This window comes from Talpa occidentalis, unplaced genomic scaffold (genome assembly GCF_014898055.3).
Source record: "Talpa occidentalis isolate TD23 unplaced genomic scaffold, MPIMG_talOcc4v2.1 talOcc4.17, whole genome shotgun sequence".
Classification (NCBI taxonomy): Eukaryota; Metazoa; Chordata; class Mammalia; order Eulipotyphla; family Talpidae; genus Talpa; species Talpa occidentalis.
Genome location: NW_023601754.1, coordinates 28,553,366 through 28,575,699, shown reverse-complemented (window position 1 = coordinate 28,575,699; position 22,334 = coordinate 28,553,366). Strand labels below are relative to the sequence as shown.

The window sequence follows — 22,334 nt, the reverse complement described above, 5'->3', positions numbered from 1 at the left end:
GAATCGCTAACTCCCAGCAGAGCCGGAATTCACGTGGGAGGGAGCGCGGGGAGCGATCACTCAGCCTCAGGCCCCGCCCCCTCCCGCCCGGGTCCCGCCCCCGCCCGCCCCAGGCCCCGCCCCCGCCCGCCCCAGGCCCCGCCCATGTCCTTGTCCTCCTCCACCGGTTTCTATAAAGTTCAGTTGGAGACGAGGCGCGCGGGGTCTTCTGGGAGCGGCCGGGCTCGGCCAATGAGGAAGCGCGGGCCGGCGGCGCGAGAAGCAGTGGCCGCGTTCTCCCTCCTGGACCTGGGTGCGGGGTCGGCTGTGGTGCCAGGTAAGGTGCCTGCGGCAACATCCTCCCGAGCGGGGCCTAGTCCTTGAGTTTGGGCTCGGAGGCCCGGCTCCCCACGCTCGGGGCCTCGCTCCTCATGCTTCCCTCCTCCTCAGGGCCGCCGGGCACGCCTGACGCCGGCGACACTGCGGCTCGTCGAACCGCCCCCCGTGATAGCGCCGGGCTGCGCCCGGGGAGCGTTTAACCTCCTCCTGAATACGGAGCCTCGGCCTCCCGACGCCAGGCTTCCCGCACTGCAGTGCTCGGCCGCGGCGCGCACCCCACCCTGCATGGACTGCCCACCCCGTGCTGGAGCGCTGCTCCCTCCATGCTCTCACCCGCCGGGCTACCTGCCCGACACGCCCTGGGCAGCTCGCTGGCCCCTTGTGGACACACCCAGCCCCAAAGGCGTTGCCCCCCAAGGGAGGGGGTCTTTGGGGCTCGGGGAAACCACTCTGGTAGAGTTCCGACCCTACCAGACTCCTGTAGCGGCACCCAGGGTAACGCTCCTCCCCCGTGATTGGAACCCGGTGGCCAGCACAGTGGTTTCACAGCACCCCTGTCTCTGCAAAGAAAGTTTTCTGATATTTTCCTTTGAAAATATATAGGGAGCCTCCCTGGTGGCACAAGGGGTTAAGACGCAACTTATGAAGCTGTCCGCAGCCACTGCAGATAAGTGCGATCCCCAGCCAGCCAGGGAGCAACCCACATGGCGCGGCAGACCTCTCCTGCCTACCCGCTGCTCCCCTCAGCAGTATGTTTTAGTAGATCTGCCTGTTCTGCTCCCCACTCTGTCCTCCCACACCTCTGGCCTGTACCAGCTCTTGTATGCATAAATAAATAAATCTTAAAAAAATAAATATCTATTTGTTAGATAAACATCTCTTATTTGTGCAGCCTGGGCCTCTCCATCAGTTTTTATCAGCATCTCCCTCAAGATGGATGATGGTTGGAGAGAGGGCTAGTAAACTTCCTCCACACCTTACCCAAACTCTCTTCTTGCTATTTTCTTTCATCACAAAAGGCTCTGGTCAGTAACCTTTGAGTCATCCTTAACTGCTATTTTTTATTTCACATCCAGTGATTGCCACCCTGGTCCAAGTCACCCATTTTACTGGGAATATCAAAATATCATCTTACCTGTTCTAACTGCTTTTACCCTCATCCCTGTTTTCAGCACAACAGCTAGAATAATCGTTTTTAAAACAGGTCATACCATGCCGTCACTGTAAAAACAAAAACCAGCAACAAAAAAGCCCTCCAGTAGATCCCTGTCTCATATAAGACAAACATCTTACATCTGACCTATTGTAACTTTCAAGCTCTCATTTTTTGCCCCCACCCCACCTCCCTCACATGTCAGACATGGTTTGGCCTAAGGGCCTTTGTGCTTGCAGTTCAGTGTTCATGTGGCTTGTTCCCTTACTTATTTCAGATCTTTTTTTTTTTTTTTAAGATTTATTTATTATTTATGCATACAAGAACTGGGTGTAGGCCAGAGGTGGGGGTGGTGGGAGGATTCACCGGAGACAGAGTGGGGAGCAGAACAGGCAAATTGACTGAAACACACTGCTGAGGGGAGCAGCAGGTGACACAGGAGAGGTCTGCTGTGCCATGTGGGTCAGCTCCCTGGCTGGAGATCGAACTCATTCTGCAGTGACTGCGTATAGCTTCATAGTGCTGAGACTTAACCCCTTGAGCCACCAGGGAGACCCCTTCTTTCAGATCTTTACTTGGGGGGTCACTTAGTGAGGCTTCCCCACTCCCTGTTTTCCTTTACTGCTTAAGTAGTTCTTCTTAGTACTTACATTTTACTTGCTTACTTGTGGCTTATTTACCTTCCTCCTCTAAAATGTGAGCGGGTGGAGGGATTTTTACCTGTTTTGTCCCCTCACCTGTTATACAAGTTACTCAGTAAATAGAAAAGAAAATAAATGGCTTTTCATGGCACTGTTAGAAGCTTGGTAAATGGCACAGACCTGCCCTAATTGAACTGTTGTTCTATGGAGGACACCAGCAGCAATAAACAGATATGGAATGTAGTGTCAGGGCTGATTTTCAAAGAAGGACAAAGATATTTGAACAGAGGCCCAACTGAAATGAGAGAATGTCGAGGGACTGTCTGCATCACCAGCGTTCCTTGGAAGGAAATGGCAAACACAGAGACCTTGTGATAGGAACAGTTGGAGATGTGGTGAGCTTCAGTGCCCGAACCTGCTCTTTGATGGACTGAAGTACAAAATAAGGTTGGGGGAAAGGTAGATGTGCCAAGGAGGTGGTGGGATCAGAGCAAAGACCCAGAGGTGGGGGGCTCGAGGTGTGTTAAGGGAACAGGTTTTAGCATTCCCCTTTGACGGTAGGTTTGGGGATGCTGGCAGAGTGTGCACCTGGTGTGTGCAAGTGTTGTGAGGCACACGAAGTACAATTCCGGGGTGTGTGAGAGGAGGGCAGTAAGAGATGGTGGTCAGGGTGGCACTCCGAATGGCTGTGTCAGGGAGTGAGTTGAGCACGTCCTCCTGGTGGAGACGGAAGGTGTCCTTGATGGGACTAGAGCAGTGGCCCTTGTCAGAGATTGCTCTGGGTAGTGGGAGGGTCAGTTAGAGGAAGGGGAAGGCTTAGATTGTTGAGGTAACGGGGAGAAGAGCACACGGTCAGAGTGGGGGCAAGAGAGATGCGGGTTTGACTTTGTGAGAGGTTTGAGGGACAGATATTCTTCCAGGAGGAAGAAGCGGTGGTGGCGATGGCAGTGACCAAAAAGAGAAAGAAGTGAGGGGGTTGGTTTGGGATGTGTGTGGTTTGAGGCACCAGTGGGTCATGCAGGTGTAGCTGTCAGGTGACCAGGTGGAGATACTGTTTCAGGAGCGAGAGCTGAGCTGCACGTGGGGACGTGAGCATCACCTTTGTTTTGATAGATCAGCATCTTTGCCTGGGTGCAGAGAGTCCTCATAGGTTCTTGAATGGACTTTCTGGGGAAAGGGAACTTGGAACCTCTGGACACTGTGTCCTCAAGAGTATTCTGTTGTGCGCTTGAACAGCAGCTCCTGAGGGGATGCTGGGCATGAGGAAGACTAGTAGCCACTGGTAGGAGTTGTTAAAACCATGGCCAAGATGAAATATATAGCTTGAGAAATTTGTAACTTAGAAGAGGAGGCCCAAGGATAGAAGTTTGGCATTTTAAGGGGTGGGCAGATGAAGACACTACAGCAGAGGAGGCTGGGAGAAGAAAGAACTGGAGAGGCAGTAGGAAGATAAGGGAGGAAGGAGAGAGTTTCTGGAAGACTGTGAGGGTCAGGGTGTCAAAGGCAGAAAGGGAGGATTCGAAGGGTCCTTTCACAGCTGCCAAATTAGATTGCTCTGGGTGATCAATGAATGAAGTGTGACAAAGAATGGCAGTTTCATTATTTCCTAGAGGCGGGCATGAGGTGGGAGAGTTTTTTTTTTTTTTTTTTTTAATTTTAAATTGAGATTTACAGAAAATATGAGAGATCATGCAGAGTTCTCTATACCCCTCTCCTCGTTTTCCCCATTGTGGTGGACTTGCTTTTGGAAAGGTGAGGCTTGGCCACTTGGAGAAGGAGCTGGTGACTGGGGGAATAATGACAGCCCTTATCTCCTGAGCTGGGTGCCACTGCCTGCCCCGGGTTTTGCTTGCTGAATCTCATGTCACCCTCACCCATCCCTCCGATGTCCACACCTGCCTCCTTCCACGCCTCCCTGACTTCAGCATCTTGCTCCTCCCTACTCAGGCCTAACTCCATGGCGCTGTCCTCTTCTTCTCCCCTCATCCTCTACTCCAGCAGTTTATTTCTACACCAAAGCTATTTAAAACATGTATACATAAATCAGACTCATTTTTTGTCCCTTTTACACTGTTGCCCTCGCCCCTGATCCAGGGTGATAACCTGATCACATCGGGGTGATAGAATAGACTCCTCATGAGTCTCCCTGTTGCTTCTTCATGCCCTTCTTCCCCCTAATCTGTTCTCACAGCGCTGGGGGCCTTTGAAAAGGCTCTTAGGATTCTTCCTGGGGCTTTGGCATCCGTTCTTTTCTCTGCAACAACATCCTTCCTCCCAAATGTCTATGTAGCTGCCCCCCATGTTTCATTCAGGTCTCTGTTGAAAGGTTTCCTTTTAAAAGGAGCTTCTCAGGACACCTCATCCTACTGTCCACTTTGCCACAGTTCCCTGTTTTATCTCCTTTGCAGCACTTATCAGTACATAGCATCATGTGTCTATTTGTTTACGTGTTTTTTGTTTTTTTTTTTGTTTTTTGTTTTTTTTTTTTTTTAAAAAAAAATATTTATTTATGCATACAAGAACTGGGGTGCAGGCCAGAAGTGGGGGAGTTGAGTGGATTCACCAGAGAGAGTGGGGAGCAGAACAGGCAGATCTACTGAAATACACAGCTAAGGGGAGCAGTGGGCGAGATATGAGAGGTCTGCCGTGCCATGTGGGTGGCTGCAGTGGGTGCAGATAGCTTCATAGTGCAGAAACTTTTCCCTTTGTGCCACCAGGGAGGAACTGAAGACTGTCTTGATTGTGTTGCACAAATACTACTTTCTATCTTTTCCCCTTTCTTTTTCTTTTTTTTTTTTTTTTTTTTTTAATAATAAATTTTATTGTTGTATTCCCCATACAATTGCAGCCCCCCCATTCTGACCCCAATCCCTCCCCTCCCGCCCCCACCCCCCTAAAAGTGTCTCTGGTTCATAGTTTTTTGTTGATTTTGATTTTCACTTTCTTATAGTTATTCGTTTTCCTGGTCCCTTATTTAAGTTTTCTAGATTCCTGCTATGAGTGAGACCATCCGGTATTTTTCTTTTTCTTTTTGGCTTATTTCGCTGAGCATGATCCCTTCCAGCGCCATCCATGTTGCTGCAAATTGCATGTGTTTATCTTTTTTGAATGCTGAGTAATATTCCATGGTATATATGGACCACATCTTCTTGATCCAGTCATCTATTTTTGGGCATTTGGGTTGTTTGTTTACGTGTTTTTTATTATATGTCTCCTAATAAACAACATAAGCTCCTTGAGGCTGGGAACCCTATCCTCTTTTGCCACAGCTTCATCCCTGGTGTCCTAAACAAACAGTCTACAGCACATGGTAGATACCTTATAAATAACTGTTAAGGAAAGAAGATGGGAATTAAGCTTTGGTGAGCCTTACAAGGCCAACAGAAGAATTTAGAAAATAAGGAGTCCTTAGACATTTTTATTTTTAAAGATTTATTTTTATTTATTTATGCATACAAGAACTGGAGTATAAGCCAGAGGTGTAGGGGGTGAGAGAATTCACCAGAGGCAGAGTGGGGAGCAGAACAGGCAGAACTACTGAAATACACTGCTGAGGGGAGCAGTGGGCAAGACAAGAGAGTTCTGCGGTGCCATATGGGTTAGCTTCCTGATTGAACTCATGCTGCAGTGGCTGGCGATAGCTTGATAGCACTGAGACTTACTTAACTCTTGTGCCACCAGGAAGGCCCAGGAGTTCTTAAACATTTTTGGCAAGGTTTGTGGAAGGCTTTTTGGCTGTTGGTGACTGTATTGAGACTCTAATTGCTGTTACAGGGCATTGTTGCAGCAATGGGAAAAAATATAAAGTTACAAAATACTTTAAGCTTTAAACTATTTGGGGGAAAAGTAATATAGGTATTAACAGACAAAGAGAGGTATAGAATGAAAAGCAGAAATCTCCCAACTCTTAGCTTTGTTCTACAGAGGTAATGCTTAGTTTCTTGTCATGCTAAGTTGTTTCTTGCTATTTTTTATAAAAACTGTGCCCAAACCTTAACTGCATAGCACGATGAATTTTTTTAAATTTTATTTTTATATTCTCCATACAATTGTAACCCCCTTATTTTGATCCCTGTCTCTCCTTTCCCCGCCCCCCACCCCAGTGTGTCTCTGGTTCATAGTTTTTTGTTGATTTTGATTTTTTTCTTTCTTATAGTTATTCTTTTTCCTGGTCCCTTATTTAGGTTTTCTAAATTCCTGCTATGAGTGAGACCATCTGGTATTTTTCTTTTTCTTTCTGGCTTATTTTGCTGACCATCATCCCTTCCAGCTCCATCCATGTTGCTGCAAACTGCATGTGTTTTTCTTTTTTGAATGCTGAGTAATATTCCATTGTGTATATGTACCACGTCTTCTTGATCCAGTCATCTATTTTTGGGCATTTGGGTTGTTTCCAAAGCTTAGCTATTATAAATAGTGCTGCTGTAAACATAGGGAGCACGATGAATTTTTACATACTCTGTCATGTGACCACCACCCACATTGAGATAGGAAGGAACATTACTAGTTTCCTGGTATCTTACCTTGGGGCTGCTGTAACAAAACACCATGGACCAAGTGGCTCAGACAACTCAGAAGTTTTCTCACAGGTCTGGAGGCTGGAAGTCTGAGATCAGCATGTTAGATCTGTGAAAGCAAAACTATCTCATCTTCCATGCCAGCACATGTGGGCTCTGGCGGGGCCTCTCCTGGCTTGTAGGCGACTGCCCACTTGCTCTGTCTGCACATCTTTCCTGTGTGAATATGCATGGGGTGAATGTTTAGAGGAAGGGAAGCCAACCCTATTGTGAGGCCCCCCTCTATGACCTTATTTCAACCTCATGACTTCCCCAAGGACCCATCTCTAATTACCAGTTTTCGAGGGTTAGGATGTCAGTATATGAATCTTGAAGAAACACGTTTCAGCCCATAGTACCTAGACTGTTCTTTTGTGCTTCTTCCCAACCAGTCTTCAGTCCCAGCTGTCCAGCGCATAACCAGTGTTCAGCATTCTAGCATCTTAGTTTTTCCTCTTTTTAAAATCTTTATAAATGAATTCAAACTGTGTCCTTTTTGTGAGGTGAAGTGCATAGTTGCTGCTATAGTTCACCATTGTATCTGTGAAATACATTGTTCTGTGTAGGTGTAGTTCATCTTTTCCCTTGCTGTTATGGATTGTACCATAAGTGAAAATTCACAAGGGATAATTCTGCATATAGAGTAATTTTAAGATTTTTTGGTGATTGGGGGGTGGGGGGAGCCAGACTTGTTGGAATCTGATAGACGCTGTGGTGCTTTTCCTACATTAGAAAAAAGAGGATGCATGTTTCCAGCAGCTCCTAATGTTCCTGATACGTGGCCCTCAGGACAAGAAGCTTTCCTTGGTTTATAGCATGGTTTCTCATCCTCAACACTTGATATTTTGGGCCAGATAATTCTTTGTTGTAAAGGCTACAACAAAGAAAATGCTGTACAATGTAGGATGTTTAGTAGAACCCCTGGCCTCTATCCTCTAGATATCAGGTAGATATTTCTCTTCCCCAACTGTAATAGCCAAAAATGTCTCCAGATAATGCCTAATAACTTGTAGGGCAAGTTGCTCCCAGCAGAGATCCTCTGATGTAGAGAGAAGACCTAGAGCCAAAGACCTTTGGGGGCAGACTTGTAGATCTGCCTGTTTGTTGTGGGACATGGCCATTGTCATTCTGAAGGTTCTGTATAGAGAACCTTAAATGGGCAGCTCCTTCTGAGGACATATTGTGAAGATTCAAATTGCCCATATTTGAAGATTCTTTACGGGAGGCAGGCCCTTAGAAATCACCTGAGGTAACCTCGACATCTCACTGGTGGTGAAACTGGGATCCTAGAGGAGGGAGGACCAGTGCCAGGGTCAGGGGACTAAGGGGGGGCAGATACAGGCTGGACAGCTAAGAGTTTATCAGAAAGTTACCCATGTGGATACTTTATGTTTTTGTGTAGTGCAAACTTGCTTCTCTTTGCTCATTGAAGTTGCAATAATATAAGTGGTATTTTATGTACCAGGAAAGCTGATACTATACATTTCCTACTGCAAACACTGAGTCACCCAGGCTGGTACTACTACTGAATCACCCAGGTCTTTAATTTCTCTTCTGTCTAGGGTAATTTATTTTAGTTCTTTGTTTTATACAGAAGTCTATCTTATGCGTAATGAGTAGCTCTGTTTTGGGTTTTTTTTTTTTTTTTTTTCCAGTCTCACAGAACTGTAAAGAATTACCATGCAGCATTTTTTTTTTTTTTTTTAATAGATCATCTTTTCCCTCTTCTGGAGGGCCTGAAACAATATGCTTTAAGATACAATTTTCTTTTTAGTTATTGTTGTAATTGACAACTGACAGGTATAATAAAATGTGGAATGATATTGTCATTTAACCATACTTAATATATTCAAAAGAAGAAAGAGCACTAGTCTTAAGCTTTTGATGGTTTGATTAAGATTACTTGTTGATCTTTGTGTTAAATAAATACTGTTATTGTCTTGGTCTTGTTATAGTTTATAATTAGTGACGTTTGAGGGCAAGATTTTCACTTGAAATTAAATATTAAATTCTTTTGAATCACACCTTCACTGGAAATTTGAATTTGTTATAAAAACGTATTTGATACTGGGAAACATATATTTGAAAAGTATAACTGTCTTCCAGAATTCTTACTGAATGGTATGAATTTGTGATTAAATAAATTGTAATTTAACATCAAATATTTACTAGAAGATTGTTTGAAGTAGAGATATTTATAATTAAATGATAAAATGTCGCCAAATTGGCAGCTTTGGGGGAAAAAACGTAAAATAGCATTTTACAAGGATGCAAGCCAGTAGAGTTTATGAAATATTTCTTTATATCATCAACCCCTTGAAGTAGGTAGGGATTATCTTTTTATAGATGAAGAGACTCAGAGAAGAGATTTGGATTTTATCCTGGCATAAATTGATCCACCTTCAATTAGTAAGTGAACATTTCTAGATTTGAAGCAGGAATGTGGGCTCCAAGTCCAGTTTTTTTCTGTTTACCCATTGTATTAAAAATATTTCTTTTTGGATTTGTTTCATTGTCACATTACATTTTTAAAAATAATCAAAAGAAGTGGTACATTTTGAAGAAAAGCAGTGTAAATAGCATGAGTTGTTTTTTCTGATGTACATAAAATTCCCTCCTCTGACAACATCCAGATATATATAAAAACTACAGCAGTGCTAAATGTGCATTTGTCAGATTTCAGAGTCTTTGTAATTAAAAGATATTTGGTTGTGTGGTCAAATTAGAATTCCACAGTGAATGGTAATAAGTATTGTTTGATATATTGAAATTCTTCAGGGAAAAATGGTGTCATCTCCCCATTGCAAGTCATTGAATGGAGAGAGATTCCTTTGACTTTGAAGAAAAGATGGATGGCTTTGTCTTTATCCTTTCATCTCTTTCAGCTCTTTGTATTTCTTGGATAACTGGGCTGTTTGCATTGTTGGTGATAAGGGAAAGGAAAAATTCACAAAGGTTTAATATTTTTCATTGTACATGAAAAGGGTAGTGAGTTCCTACTAACATTCTGTGTTTCAGCTCAAAAGACATTTAGTGGACAAATTTTATCAATTACAAAACAGATTTCTTCCCCAAATATACTCTCCAAATAAACAGTTTAAATAGGGAAGGGGAATAGCAACAGGCCTATTGTCACTCACTTAATCTTTATAACTGCATTTCACTGCTGAGACCTAGTTGAGTTAGCTTTGCCATGGGCACATGGCTAGTACCAGGGTTCACGCTTTAGCTCAAAACCGTTATGCCAGGATTGGTAAGCCCTGTGGACCAAATAAGCTAAGAAGATTTTTTTTTTTAAAGATTTATTTATGTGTACAAGAGCTGGGGTGTAGGCCAGAGGTGTGGGGGGTGAGTATTCACCAGAGACAGTGGGGAGCAGAACAGCCAGATCTACTGAAATACACTGCTAAGGGAAGCAGTGGGCAAGACACTAGAGGTCTGCTGTGCCATGTGGGTCATCTCCCTGGCTGGGGATTGAACATGTGTTGCAGTGGCTGCAGATTGCTTCATAGTGCTGACACTTAACCCCTGGCTTCACCAAGCTAAGATTTTTTATGCCCTTAAATTATTGGGGTGGGGGCGGGAAGAATAACATTTTTTAACTTGTGAAAATTATATGCAATTCATATTTGAGTAGCTGTGATCAAAGTTTCATGGGGTGCAGACATGCTCATTTGTTTACATGTTCTCTCTGGCTGCTTTTAAACTGCAATGGGTTGAGTTGAGTATTGACACAGAGACTGGCCCAGAAAGCCTAAAATATTCACTGTGTGGCCCTTTACACAACAAGCTTGCTGCCCCTTAAACTAGGATACATGTCAAAGACTAGAAACTGGGAAAGGGTTTGGTAGACAGGTCTAGAATGAATGGCTGTTAGACTCTTTCATATTTTCCTTTGTTTTCTGTCAACTTTGAGGCTCTGAAGGTGCTAACTTCAGGGAGTATGGCCTGGAAGTAACATCATATATGAGAGAACTAGTGAGTAACAACCATTTCCAGGATGACCCAGTGATCTTTAAAAAAAGGACTTGGGTGCCTCCCTGGTGGCGCATTGGTTGAGCGCTGGGCTGCAAAGCTGCCCGCAGCCTCTGCAGCACCGGTTCGAGCCCCAGCCGGCCGGCGAGGGTCCCACATGGTGCGCAGACCTCTCCTGCCACGCCTGCTGCTCCTCTCAGCAGTGTGTTTCGTCACTCTTCCTGTTCTGTTCCCCACCTCTGGCTCTGGTGAATTCTCTCACCCTCCTGTGCTTCTGACTGTACCCAGTGCTTGTATAAATAATAAATAAATAAATAAATCTTTTAAAAAAATTTTAAAAAATTAAAAAAAAGTACTCGGGGGCCTCCCTGGTGATGTAGGGGTTAAAGACATGGAGCTATCAAGCTATTGCGAGCCCCTGTAGTACCAGTTAGATCCTGGCCTGGAAGCTGGCACACGTGGCACAGTAGGCCTCTCCTGTCTTTCCCTTGCTCCCCTCAGCAGCGTATCTCAGTAGATTCGCCTGTTTGGCTGCCCGCTCTGTCTGTGGTGAATCCTCTCACCTCCCCACACCTCTGGCCTAGACCCCAGTTCTTGTATGTATAAAATAAAAAAATCTTTAAAAAAAATTAAAAAAGCACCCAGGGGTTCCTTTATTTGGTAGTTACAAAGCCCTGGGCAAGTGGTAAGATTTATTCTACTTGCGGCTGATGCTTTCAAAGTACGACTGAAGAAGACAATGAAATAAGTAGTATAATAATACCAAAAAACAAATGTGTGGACATTTTAATACAGTAAGCATGAATAGTATAGCTACCTGAGAACCCTGAGGAGGCTACTCTTTGAGAACACTTATTTAAATTGGCCTAGAAGTGCTCAGCAGTTTGAATAGTTAAGCAGTTGAATAGTTAAGCAGTTTTTAATAGTTAAGGAGAAAACAGTCTTGTATGTTTTCAGTGTTCTCACAGTCTATAGCACTATTTAATTTCTGGCTCTATGGTGTCAAATAGTTCTCAGATTTTCTGGACACCAGCTGAGTGTCCTACAATTTAACTCAATTCTGACATTATATACCTGAAACAGCATTAGATCCCACAGGTTAAAAGTTCAGTCCCCTAAGATGGCACCCCTAAAACACCCTTCCCCCACCCCAGATGCCAGTGGTAAGTCCAGGTTCTTACCCTTGTGCTTCTGACTGATTGGCTGGAGATCAGAAGTTCCATGACCTCCTCCTTGGGTTTGGTTAATATACTTGAGTTAGCTCACAGAGCTCAGAGAAATGTTCATGTTTGTTGTAAAGGATACAGATGAACAACCAGTTAAAGATATAAATATAACCGGTTAAACCAGCTACAAATGTTATATATATAATATATAGAGGGCATTATCATACAGTGTCCTGTTATATATACGTATGGCAGGGTCTGGACAGGTCCTGGGTGCAGGAGCTTCTATTCCCATGAATTTGGGGTGTGCCACTTTCCTAGCATGTAGATACATTCACCAACCCAGCAGCTCATTAGATCTCATTGTTCAGGAGTTTTTATAGAGTTTAATCTGCAGACCCCCTTCTCCTTTCCAGGGGCGGGGCCAGAAGTTCTAGTCATCAAATCACTTGGTGTCAGTGGTAGTAGCACTACCTGAGGCTATTTAGATCTCCCTGCAAGTTACCTCGTTAGCACAGGTGTGTTCAAAGGAGCTCCCAGGAGTTACAAAAGACTTAACTCAAGACATGCCAGGGTGCCAGGAATTGGGTACAAAAGCCAAGTACATTTCTTATACTATTCTATTTTTTGGCTTGATTAGATATTTAACATGGTTACACTGAGAATTTAGACACAAGGTTACAGTAGGCAAACTGATAATGTTTGATGCATTTTTGCTCTGTCCTTGTATTTGGTTCATTTCATCCTATGTGCAACAGGGGGGTGTTTTTTCCCGTCAATTAAGAATGCTGGTAATACTCAAAAGTGACATTTTCTTTTGGATACTGACGAACAGGTAAATGCTGACCAGTTTGAGGAAATAGAAGCTTCCCCAGGCTTTGATTTTAACTCTGAGAAGGAGCTGTCTCTGTAAAGCTGTGGGCTTTAACTACTACTTCTAGTTAGTTTTCTTAGCACCCTGTAGGTGTAGTGAAGAGATACGGATCATGAGAACGTCTTACTAAAAGCATCCCTCATATCTAGCATATTGAGGTGTCCTACTACAGCCTCCAAAAAACAGTGGGTCATTGTCCTTTGTTGGCGGGGGCCGGGGGAGGGGGATGGACTCACTGGTTTATGACGCATCAGAAAGTACACAAAAGAAGAGTCTAGCTCAGTGAGTTTTCTCAAAGTGAACATACTGGTTTTTTTTTATATATATATATATATATATACTTTTTTTTATAGAGGCATGTTTTTATTTATTTGTTTGTTTGTTTGTTCATTTATACATGCACTGGGTACAGTCAGAAGCGCGGGAGGGTGAGAGAATTCACCAGAGCCAGAGCGGGGAGCAGAACAGGCAGAAGGACCAAAGTACACTGCTGAGGGGAGCAGCGGGCGGCAGGAGAGGTCTGCACGCCATGTGGGACCCTCCTCCGGGGGCCGGGGAGCAGCCGGGGATCGAACCGGCGCCGCAGAGGCCGCAGGCAGCTTCGCAACCCAGCGTTCAACCGCTGCGCCACCGGGGAGGCCCTGAACATACTGTTAATAGCACCCAGACAGGATTCAGAAAATTACCAGCTCTAGAAGCTTCCCTCTGTCTTCCTCTGCAGCAAGGGTTATCAATCCTGCCTTCTAACTACAGCGATGTTTGCTTTTCATTTTCAGCCTTACCATCACCTGGGTGCTTGAGGAAGCCTGTGGAGGCTCAGTAGGCCTTCTGCCAAATGGCACGGGAGAGCAGCTTGTTGCTCAGGGCCCTGCCATCCTGAGGTACTCTTGGAGGTACCTGTTGGGTTTCCCAAAGCCTTTCACCATCAGGCTCAGGTTCATTGCTAAGAGAGGAACCCTGGTGCTGTGAGTCTGTCCTTGTGGCATTTTCTTCTCAAGCCCCAGTTTGCTGCTTTGACTCTCCTTACCAGAGTTCTGTGGGATCTCAGTGTGACTTCTTCCTGGCCCTGACCTCCGTAGCTCCTCAGAGGTGCAGCTGGTGACCAGACTCTGCATGTGTCCTGGCCAGATTTTCCCAACACAAAGCTTGGACTTCATTTTCTACCCCTCAGATCATTTTAGTTCTCCTTATTGGACAAAGCTAGTGAAGTTATTTACATGATCAATTTTCAGTATCCTGAACCAAGAGTCCACCGACATTGACTTTTGGTTGGTTTAACCCACATGTTTTATAATGAAGTTGATTTTTATTTTGTGGAGGGGACAAAAATTGTCCTTGAATTTATGAACTAAAGCATAAACTTGAAAAAATTTACAAAATGGAACAATAACTATATCAAAATAGGTTGGTAAACTCAAGATTCTTTTTGTAAAATAATTTTTCCCAAATGAGGTATTTTATGTCTGCCTCTTTTTTCAGACATGGAAAAAGCTTATTTTCTATTTTAAGTCATGAAGCAAAATTCCTTCTGTATATTCTTTTGGTTTGGGATTCTATTCACCTAAAAACTGGGCTATTTCTTTTAGAATACCACTGGGTTTTGTTTGGGTACTTAGAGGAAAAGCACTAGCTTGGACCAAGTGTGATATGAATTCATGCCATTTATACTGTCTCTGCCTTATGCTGTACAGCCTTACAAACGTTAAGTATCAGTTGGTAGTCGGAAGGGAATGTGTTTGCTCTGGTCTTTGCTTGCCAGTAGGTGCTGATTTGGCAGGGGATTGTAGGAAGCTTTTGAGAAGGACAGACTGACTCTTCACCAACAGAAGAATAAAATTCCTATTCATTGAACAAACGAGTACCTACTGTGTGCCAGGTGCTGTTCTAGGAGTACAAATAGGAGCATAAACAAAATAGACAAAAATCCATGTCTTTGTGCAGCTTGCACTGTGGTGGGGTGACAGACAAGGAGGTGGGGGAGTACTTGGGGTGGTTGTGGCTTGCTCTTTTAATATCATGTTCTAGGTTGGCATCAGAGACACGGTGAGAGTTGCTCTGAAACGGATAGGGAATGTGCCATCAGCCTATCTGGGGTTGGTACATTTTCAGGTAGAGAAAATAGAGTATAAAGAATCTACAGCAGGAATGTACCTGAACCACTGGGGTACCAGGGAGAATGCCCCAGGGTGGCTGGAGTTTAGGAAATTAAGGGGAACAGAGCTGAAGCTAAGTAAGTCTGAGGTCAGGAGAGGTAGGACAACTGTTGGGCTTTGGCCTGTACAGGAGGTTTAAGCAGAGGAGTGAAGTGATCTCACCTACTTTAAAGGCTCTGGGTAACCTCACTGCAGATGAAGACTGGAGCCAGATGGAAGGAAGGAGCTGCAGCTGGGAGATGTCCACAGAGAGTTGAATCTAGTGACTTGGAATGGTGTAGGTGGGAGAGTGAGGTAGATTCTACATGCATTTCGAAGGTAGATGTATTTGTTGGTCAGTTGGATATGGGGTCATGGAAACTTTCAAGGGTTTGGCTCGCGAACTGAATAATGGTGTCTCCACATTCAGCAGGCCAAGGAGAAGATTTTGTAGGTGAAAGGTTAAAGCATCATTTGGGGTTTATTAAGTTTAGGATGTTTAGAAACTTAGTTTTTATTTTACCACAGCCAAAATTATTCTACATAATTAACTTTAAAAACCTTATTGGATCATATTAAATTATGACTTTTATTTGCATTTGTTGACTTCTACTCAAGTCACTTTAAACCTTTGTATGAGGGAATCGTTTGAGAAGTTAAGTATTTCCTCTTTTTTGAATTTGTCTGACACTGAAGTGAACTACTAGCTTTATTTCTTCCTTTTTTTTAAACATCAAAATGTTTTGCTTCATTCAATTCTTTATTCAGAGGGTTCCAGAATTTTTCTTACGAGAAAAAATTTTTTTCATCTCCTGAGCTCTGTCAGACAAATTATTTTTATTGTAGAGTAAAAAGAGTTTTGGGTGGTTAGTAGAATGTCTTTGGCCCTGTAAGTTTCTGAGGAAAAACATTTTACCACCAGATAGATAGAAGTATTGTTTTAAAATACTCTTCCGTTTCTTCCTTTTCTGTCCCTGAAAATACTTTCCTAATTCTCCATCCTCTTTTTTCCCCACAAGTAGAGATTGCCCCATATAGCCTGGTTATATTAAATCCTCTACCCCCAAATTATGATTATTGAAAAACTTTAGGTAGAGTTATTGTGTATATAAATTTTGGTCTGAAGATTAAAGTCAGCTTAGTACTTTATAATATCTTAAGTATTTTCATGTTTGCTTCAGCTAACCTGGTTTTGCTTTAATCTTGTACTCTTGCCTTTAAAGTTAATACCATTTGGGCCTCCCCGGTGGCGCAGCTGTTAAGCACTGGGTTGCGAAGCTGCCCGCAGCCTCTGCAGCGCTGGTTCGTTCCCGGCTGCTCCCCAGCCACCGGAGGAGGGTCCCACATGGCGCGCAGACCTCTCCTGCCGCCCGCTGCTCCCCTCAGCAGTGTACTTCGGTCCTTCTGCCTGCTCTGCTCCCCGCTCTGGCTCTGGTGAATTCTCTCGCCCTCCTGCACTTCTGACTGTATCCAGTGCTTGTATAAATAAATAAATAAATCTTAAAAAAAAAAAAAAAAGAAAATATTTAAAAAAAATAAATAAATAGGGGCCTCCCTGGTGGCGCAGCGGTTGAGTGCTGGGTTGCGAAGCTGCCCGCAGCCTCTGCAGCACCGGTTCGATCCCCGGCTGCTCCCCGGCCACCACAGGAGGGTCCCGCATGGTGCGCAGACCTCTCCTGCCGCCCGCTGCTCCCCTCAGCAGTGTGTTTCGGTCCTTCTGCCTGCTCTGCTCCCCGCTCTGGCTCTGGTGAATCTCTCACTCTCCCGCGCTTCTGACTGTACCCAGTGCTTGTATAAATAATAAATAAATAAATCTAATAAATAAATAAAGTTAATACCATTTAATGCTTATTTTAAAAAGTCCTTATTCTCCTGTTTGGATTTATTATGGTAATAGTGCCCCCCTTTTTAAAATTTTTTTATTTTATTTATTTATTTATACAAGCACTGGGTGTAGTCAGAAGCGCGGGTGGGTGAGAGAATTCACCAGAGCCAGAGCAGGGAGCAGAGCAGGCAGAAGGACCGAAGTACACTGCTGAGGGGAGCAGCGGGCGGCAGAGGTCTGCGCGCCATGTGGGACCCTCCCTCAGGTGGCGGGGGAGCAGCCGGGGATCAAACCGGCGCTGCAGAGGCTGCAGGCAGCTTCACAGCCCAGCGCTCAACCGCTGCGCCACCAGGGGAGGCCCGGTAATAGTGCCCCTTTAACATTAACTTATGTTTCATAACTAAGATACAATTTTGTATTATATTAACTACAGTGCTAGACCAGTGGAATTTCAAAAGTGTAATGTAACTATGGGTTTAAGACAGAGAAGAAAGATAGAAACAAGAGCTACTACTTAAAAACTGTTATTTTTTTCAATAATTAATTTGATAACCTTTTTTTTGCAGTATAAATTTTTTTTATAAAGATTATTTATTTATACAAGCACTGGGGTACAGTCAGAAGCATGGGAGGGTGAAAGAATTCACCAGAGCCAGAGCGGGGAACAGAACAGGCAGACTGACAAAGTACACTGCAGTGGGCAGCAGGAGAGCAGTGGGCAGTGGACCAGCAGGAGCAGTGGGCAGGGGAGAGGTCTGCGCACCATGCGGGACCCTCGCCCGGCGGCCGGGGATCGAACCAGCGCTGCAGAGGCTGCCGGCAGCTTTGCAACCCAGCACTCTACTGTTCCACGGGAAAGGCCCTGTAAATTTTTTTTTTAATGGTGGTGCCATTGTTTATCTTCTGATTTAAATAATGGTAGGAGTTAAAACATCCTTCTGGTGGAGAATCTTATATAAGGTAGTGCAGCATATATGATTCATAAATATATCCATTAAATATCAACACTGTTAGTAGGGCTTTCCTTGGTTAATTGTTGTGGAAACAGGTGATCTTGCTAATAATATTCATCGTCTAGAAGCCAGCTGCTATTCCAATTAGTATAATTATTAGTGGAATTTCTGAAAGTAGTAAGTACAGTGACAATTAAGTATAATATCCTGAATGTCATCCATAACAAGCAGACAGGTGTCTGTTGTCAGTAACCTTGTAAGCTAAAGAATATGTGAATGGGAGACTTGGCAATGAATTTAGGAAGACTGACTTTTATGTTAGTAAAGGAGCAGGTATGAGAATAACATGGGCTTTGTCAGGAGACCTGTGTTCTTCTGGTCTGGGTTCAGCCACGTCACAGCAGAGCATTCAAGGTATGGACTTGAGCTCCGTGCTGGAGTTGCTTGTCTTGTCTGCTCAGGAGCCCTCACAGAGTTGTTGAAAATCACGAAATAAGTGCTTCATAAATTGGCTGGCCCTCTGGATGGTGGTTTTTCTAAAACAGGTAGAGGAGTAGGGCTGGGGAGAAAAAGATTGTTCTGTTGTTCTCCCAGAGGTTGCCAGCATAGCTCTATTTCCTCGTCTGTCTTGAGTTGGTGGAAGGAGGCAGGAGTCCTGGTCTGTGGCTTAATATCTTTGCATTTGTTCTGGTGGCAGCAATCAATCTAGGGGCTGTCCATATGCACAGAAATCTTTTTTTTTTTTTTTTAAACAGTCTGATTCATTTTCTCTGTCAGGCCTGTTCTTGGGCTATGTTCAGGAACAAATCCTGCTTGTTGATGAGCTGTCTTCATGTCTGTTTACAAAAAGTCCTAGTGTTTCCTTAAGCTTATAACAGATTCAGGCAGTGTTTGAAGCCTGTCTTTCCCATGATTTAGATTTCTTCTTTTTTTTTCCCGTCTAGGTTCTGCATCTCCAATGGATACTGAGGGGTTTGGCGAGCTTCTTCAGCAGGCTGAACAGCTTGCTGCTGAGACTGAGGGCATTTCAGAGCTTCCCCATGTGGAACGGAACCTACAGGAGATCCAGCAGGCGGGAGAGCGCCTGCGTTCCCGTACCCTCACGCGCACATCCCAGGAGACAGCAGATGTCAAGGCGTGAGTACTGGTGGGGAGGCAGCACTGGTACTGGGTGGCTCAGGGGCAGGATCTGTTTCTTCTTTCCTGCCTTGAATTTGGGTGCAGTTCTATAAATGACAGACACAAACCAGATTCTCGGGAACTCAGAGGTTTGTGAATGGATCTGCAGCCTCGCCTTATTTCCCTGATTCTTGAGTTTTCCAGCCTTTGTCTGATCAAAGTATGAGCCCATACCACAGACAGAGATCAGGGTGGGGCAGAAGAGCTTTGTCACAGTCATTCCTGGTTGGGTTCACTGACTGTTGGGTTTTAAATTCCTCTCATAAGTAGATTAGTAAATGGAGGCCACACAGATAGGTGTTCCCTTCAAAGCCAGAGAGTGTTCAGCACTGAGCAAAGTTTTAAGATCATTTTGGAAGACATTGATGAGCACTGACGAGAAGCTGGCCATCCAAATGAGGAGTGCTTCTGTCTGCTTATTGCCAGTGACCCCAGAGGCTGCTTCTGAAAGGCCTTGGAAATGCAGTGCCTGCCAGTTGATTGTAGAGCAGGAAAATGGGTGAGCCCCAAGAGCGTGCAGCTGGAGAAAAGTGCTGACCAGCTCTGTGACCCGTGGCAGCTGCTGCCCCCCAGCATCAATTGAGCTGTTGATTCCACAAACATGTGCTTGGGGTCTCCACTGTGCCAGGCCTGGGCCCTCTCTGGGACTACAATCTGAATCAGACATTGCCCTTATCCCTAAGGAGCTTATAATCTGGAGAAGCAGAAACAGAAGCCTTGTACTTTTCATAAGAAATGTGATTTACTGATTAGTTTGCATCAGAAATTTGGCTGGACTTAAAATTTTGCTTAAACCTTCCAACTAACATTAGAACTGTTTTCTTCATATTACAGTTGGACAGCTAAGGCTCAGAGAGGGCAAATGACTCTTTAAGGTCACACAGATGGCAAGCAGTGAGCCAAGAGTCATACCCAACAGACTGACTATAGGGGCAGGACTGGCCACAGTGCAGGTTTTCTGATCCCATGCAGACCGGGTAAAGGAGGAGTCAGAGTCCTCAGTGGATTTGCAGGTCTTTTATTGGGGTTCACCAGGCATATGGCAGGCAGGGGTGCTGGCTGGGGGGCTGGGAGGCTGGCAGGCCTCCCAGCCCCCAGCAAGTCTTTACTCTATCTGGGCTCTCTGGCGTTCTCTGCTTCTGCTTCAGCTTCTCCTTCAGGTTCTGCTGCTGCTGGCTGGGGCTGCTGGCATCACCCCGTGACGCCGCCCTTAAAAAAGCACAGTCTTAGCTCAGCTGAATCCCATCTACCTATGCCCACACCCTATTCCAGGTGCCCGCCATCAGGCATGCATTCAGGACAAGGATCCATCATCTATCCTGACGGCGGAAGGGCAGAAAAGCCTGATATTTTCTTTACCCTACACTGACTCCTTTAGCCCTATTAGGAGGGCCATGGGAGAATGGAGGGGAACTGCTATTTGTGCCCTAGTGGCTCTCGAAAGTTACTAAAATTCTGGGCCTTCTGGTGGCAGGAATTAAAGTCTCAGTGCTATCCACGTGGTGCAGCAGACCTCGCCTGTCTCGCCTGCTGCTCCTCTCAGCAGTGTATTTCAGTCAGTCTGCCTGTCTGTTCCCCACTCTGTCTCTGGTGAATCCTCTCACCCCTGCACCTCTGATCTACACCCCAGTTCTTTTGTTTAAGATTTTTATTTATACATACAAAAGCTGGGGTACAGGCCAGAAATGCGGAGTGTGAGAGTATTCACCAGAGACAGAGCAGGGAACAGAACAGGCAGACTGAGTGAAATACACTGCTGAGGGGAGAGCGGGCACGATAGGAGAGGTCTGCTGCGCCATGTGGGTTGCTCCCTGGCTGGCCGGGGATTGAACTCGTGCTGCAGAGGCTGCAGATTGCTTCATAGTGCGATGCTTAACCCCTTGAGGCACCAGAGAGGCCCCTACACCCCACTTCTTGTATGCATAAAGAAACAAAATAAATCTTTAAAAAATAAACAAATCTACTAAAATTCTGTATGGAACGTTGTCAGTCATCTTTGCAGTCTTCGATCCTTGATATTAATGTGGGGACATTGTTTTGCATACTTAATACATGTCACAGAGATGAGGATGCATCCTTCTCCCAACTAATCTTAATAGCTGAAAGATTTGGCTGCTCTGCTGAGTCAGTAAGGATGTTGTGGAAATTGTTCTACAGGCCACCACAGATTTTTACTTTTTTAAAATATTGGTTAATTTTGGTTCTGACGGTATTGGTTAAGGCAAGTCAGAGGAACACTGGCTGGACGGGCTTTTTTGCTATCCGGACTTGCAGCTAATTGCCACCAACTGGTCCCCGCTATTCCCAATACTCAACCAACCTTTAGACATTTCTGCTGCTGTGCTCTTCCTGCTGGCTTCTTTCTGCTGCTCCTGGTTGCCTGCAGTCACCCCCAGACTTGAACATACAGGCTCTGTGCTTGTGTGCAAAGATGCTGCTGGAGTGAAAGGGCTGTGATGCCAGCTGAGTTGCTATAGTTATAATTTAATTGCATCGGCTATACAGCTTATTAAGAGCAAAAAAGGGAAAATGTTTTCTTGGTAACAATTATCATTCAGACTCTCTTTCTTGTAAATTTCCATTCTTCCTCATCTCTTTCTACCTTAAATTTATTATTTTTGGGTGGAGGAAGTTGAAACATTGAAAGAATAGGGCGGGGCAGGTGCTTAAAAAGAAATCAAAGAACTAATGACTGTATTTTTCCATCTTCTCAATAGACAGAGACATAAAGTGTGATGTGAATATTTTAGTACAGGATGAGGGCAGAGGAGAGAACTGAGTAGGAAAAATTTTCTTACATGAAATAAATTTTTAAAGAAAATTCTGTCTTTAAGATTAGATTGCAGATTTAAGATGGAATTGTGCTGAATTCTTCTGTTTGAAATATACTTTGTTGGATTTCTCATTTTAGGGAACAGACTTGGTAGCTTTTTTGCATGTGTGTTTGATATTTTTAAATTGTTAAATTTCTTCACACATAAAGAAGAATATGTATAACACATATAAAGGTGTAAATCAGGGTTTGGCAGACTCCGACCCCTTAGCCAAATCCAGGGAGCTGCCTGTTAAAGTTTTATTGAAATGCAGCCACACATATTTGTTTATATATTGTCTATGCTGCTTTTTTGCTACAATGGCAGAGTTGAGTAGTTATGCTAGAGACTGTATTGCCTGCAAAACCTGAAATATTTACTGTCTGCCTTTTACCCAATAAGTTTGCTGACTCCTGCTGTAAATAATAATACACTGAACGAGTACCCTGGTGTGCATCGCACAGTTTAGATAATATTATCAGTGTCTGTGAAGTCCTTGGGTGCTCATCATTGCTTGCATCCCCCCCTCTTTTCCCACCTGAGATGCCTCAGTGGATTTTTCCATTCAAACTCTGAAGGCAAACAAAGTAGAGGGATATAAAGAAAAAGCCAGCAATCATGTTCTCTCCCTAACTTTATCTTCCAAGGTAACCAGGGTTTAATGTGCTTAGTCTTTCACACTTTTCTCCATGTTCATGCAAAGTATATGCAAACATTTATTTGTCCAACGTCACACAGCAGATGACACT

The 22,334-nt window shown here is 44.3% G+C and overlaps 1 protein-coding gene across 1 annotated transcript in view; it reads left to right on the top strand.

Annotated features, from left to right (window-relative positions):
• The first annotated feature begins 217 nt into the window (after positions 1-217).
• The window catches only part of NUP93 (nucleoporin 93), a 105,817-nt gene continuing 83,700 nt past the window's right edge, over positions 218-22,334 (top strand). The window contains exons 1-2 of the mRNA XM_037516406.2: positions 218-316; positions 18,538-18,730. Of these exons, the coding sequence (XP_037372303.2) occupies positions 232-316; positions 18,538-18,730 (278 nt within the window). The 5' untranslated portion in view covers positions 218-231. The remainder of the gene's footprint in view (positions 317-18,537; positions 18,731-22,334) is intronic.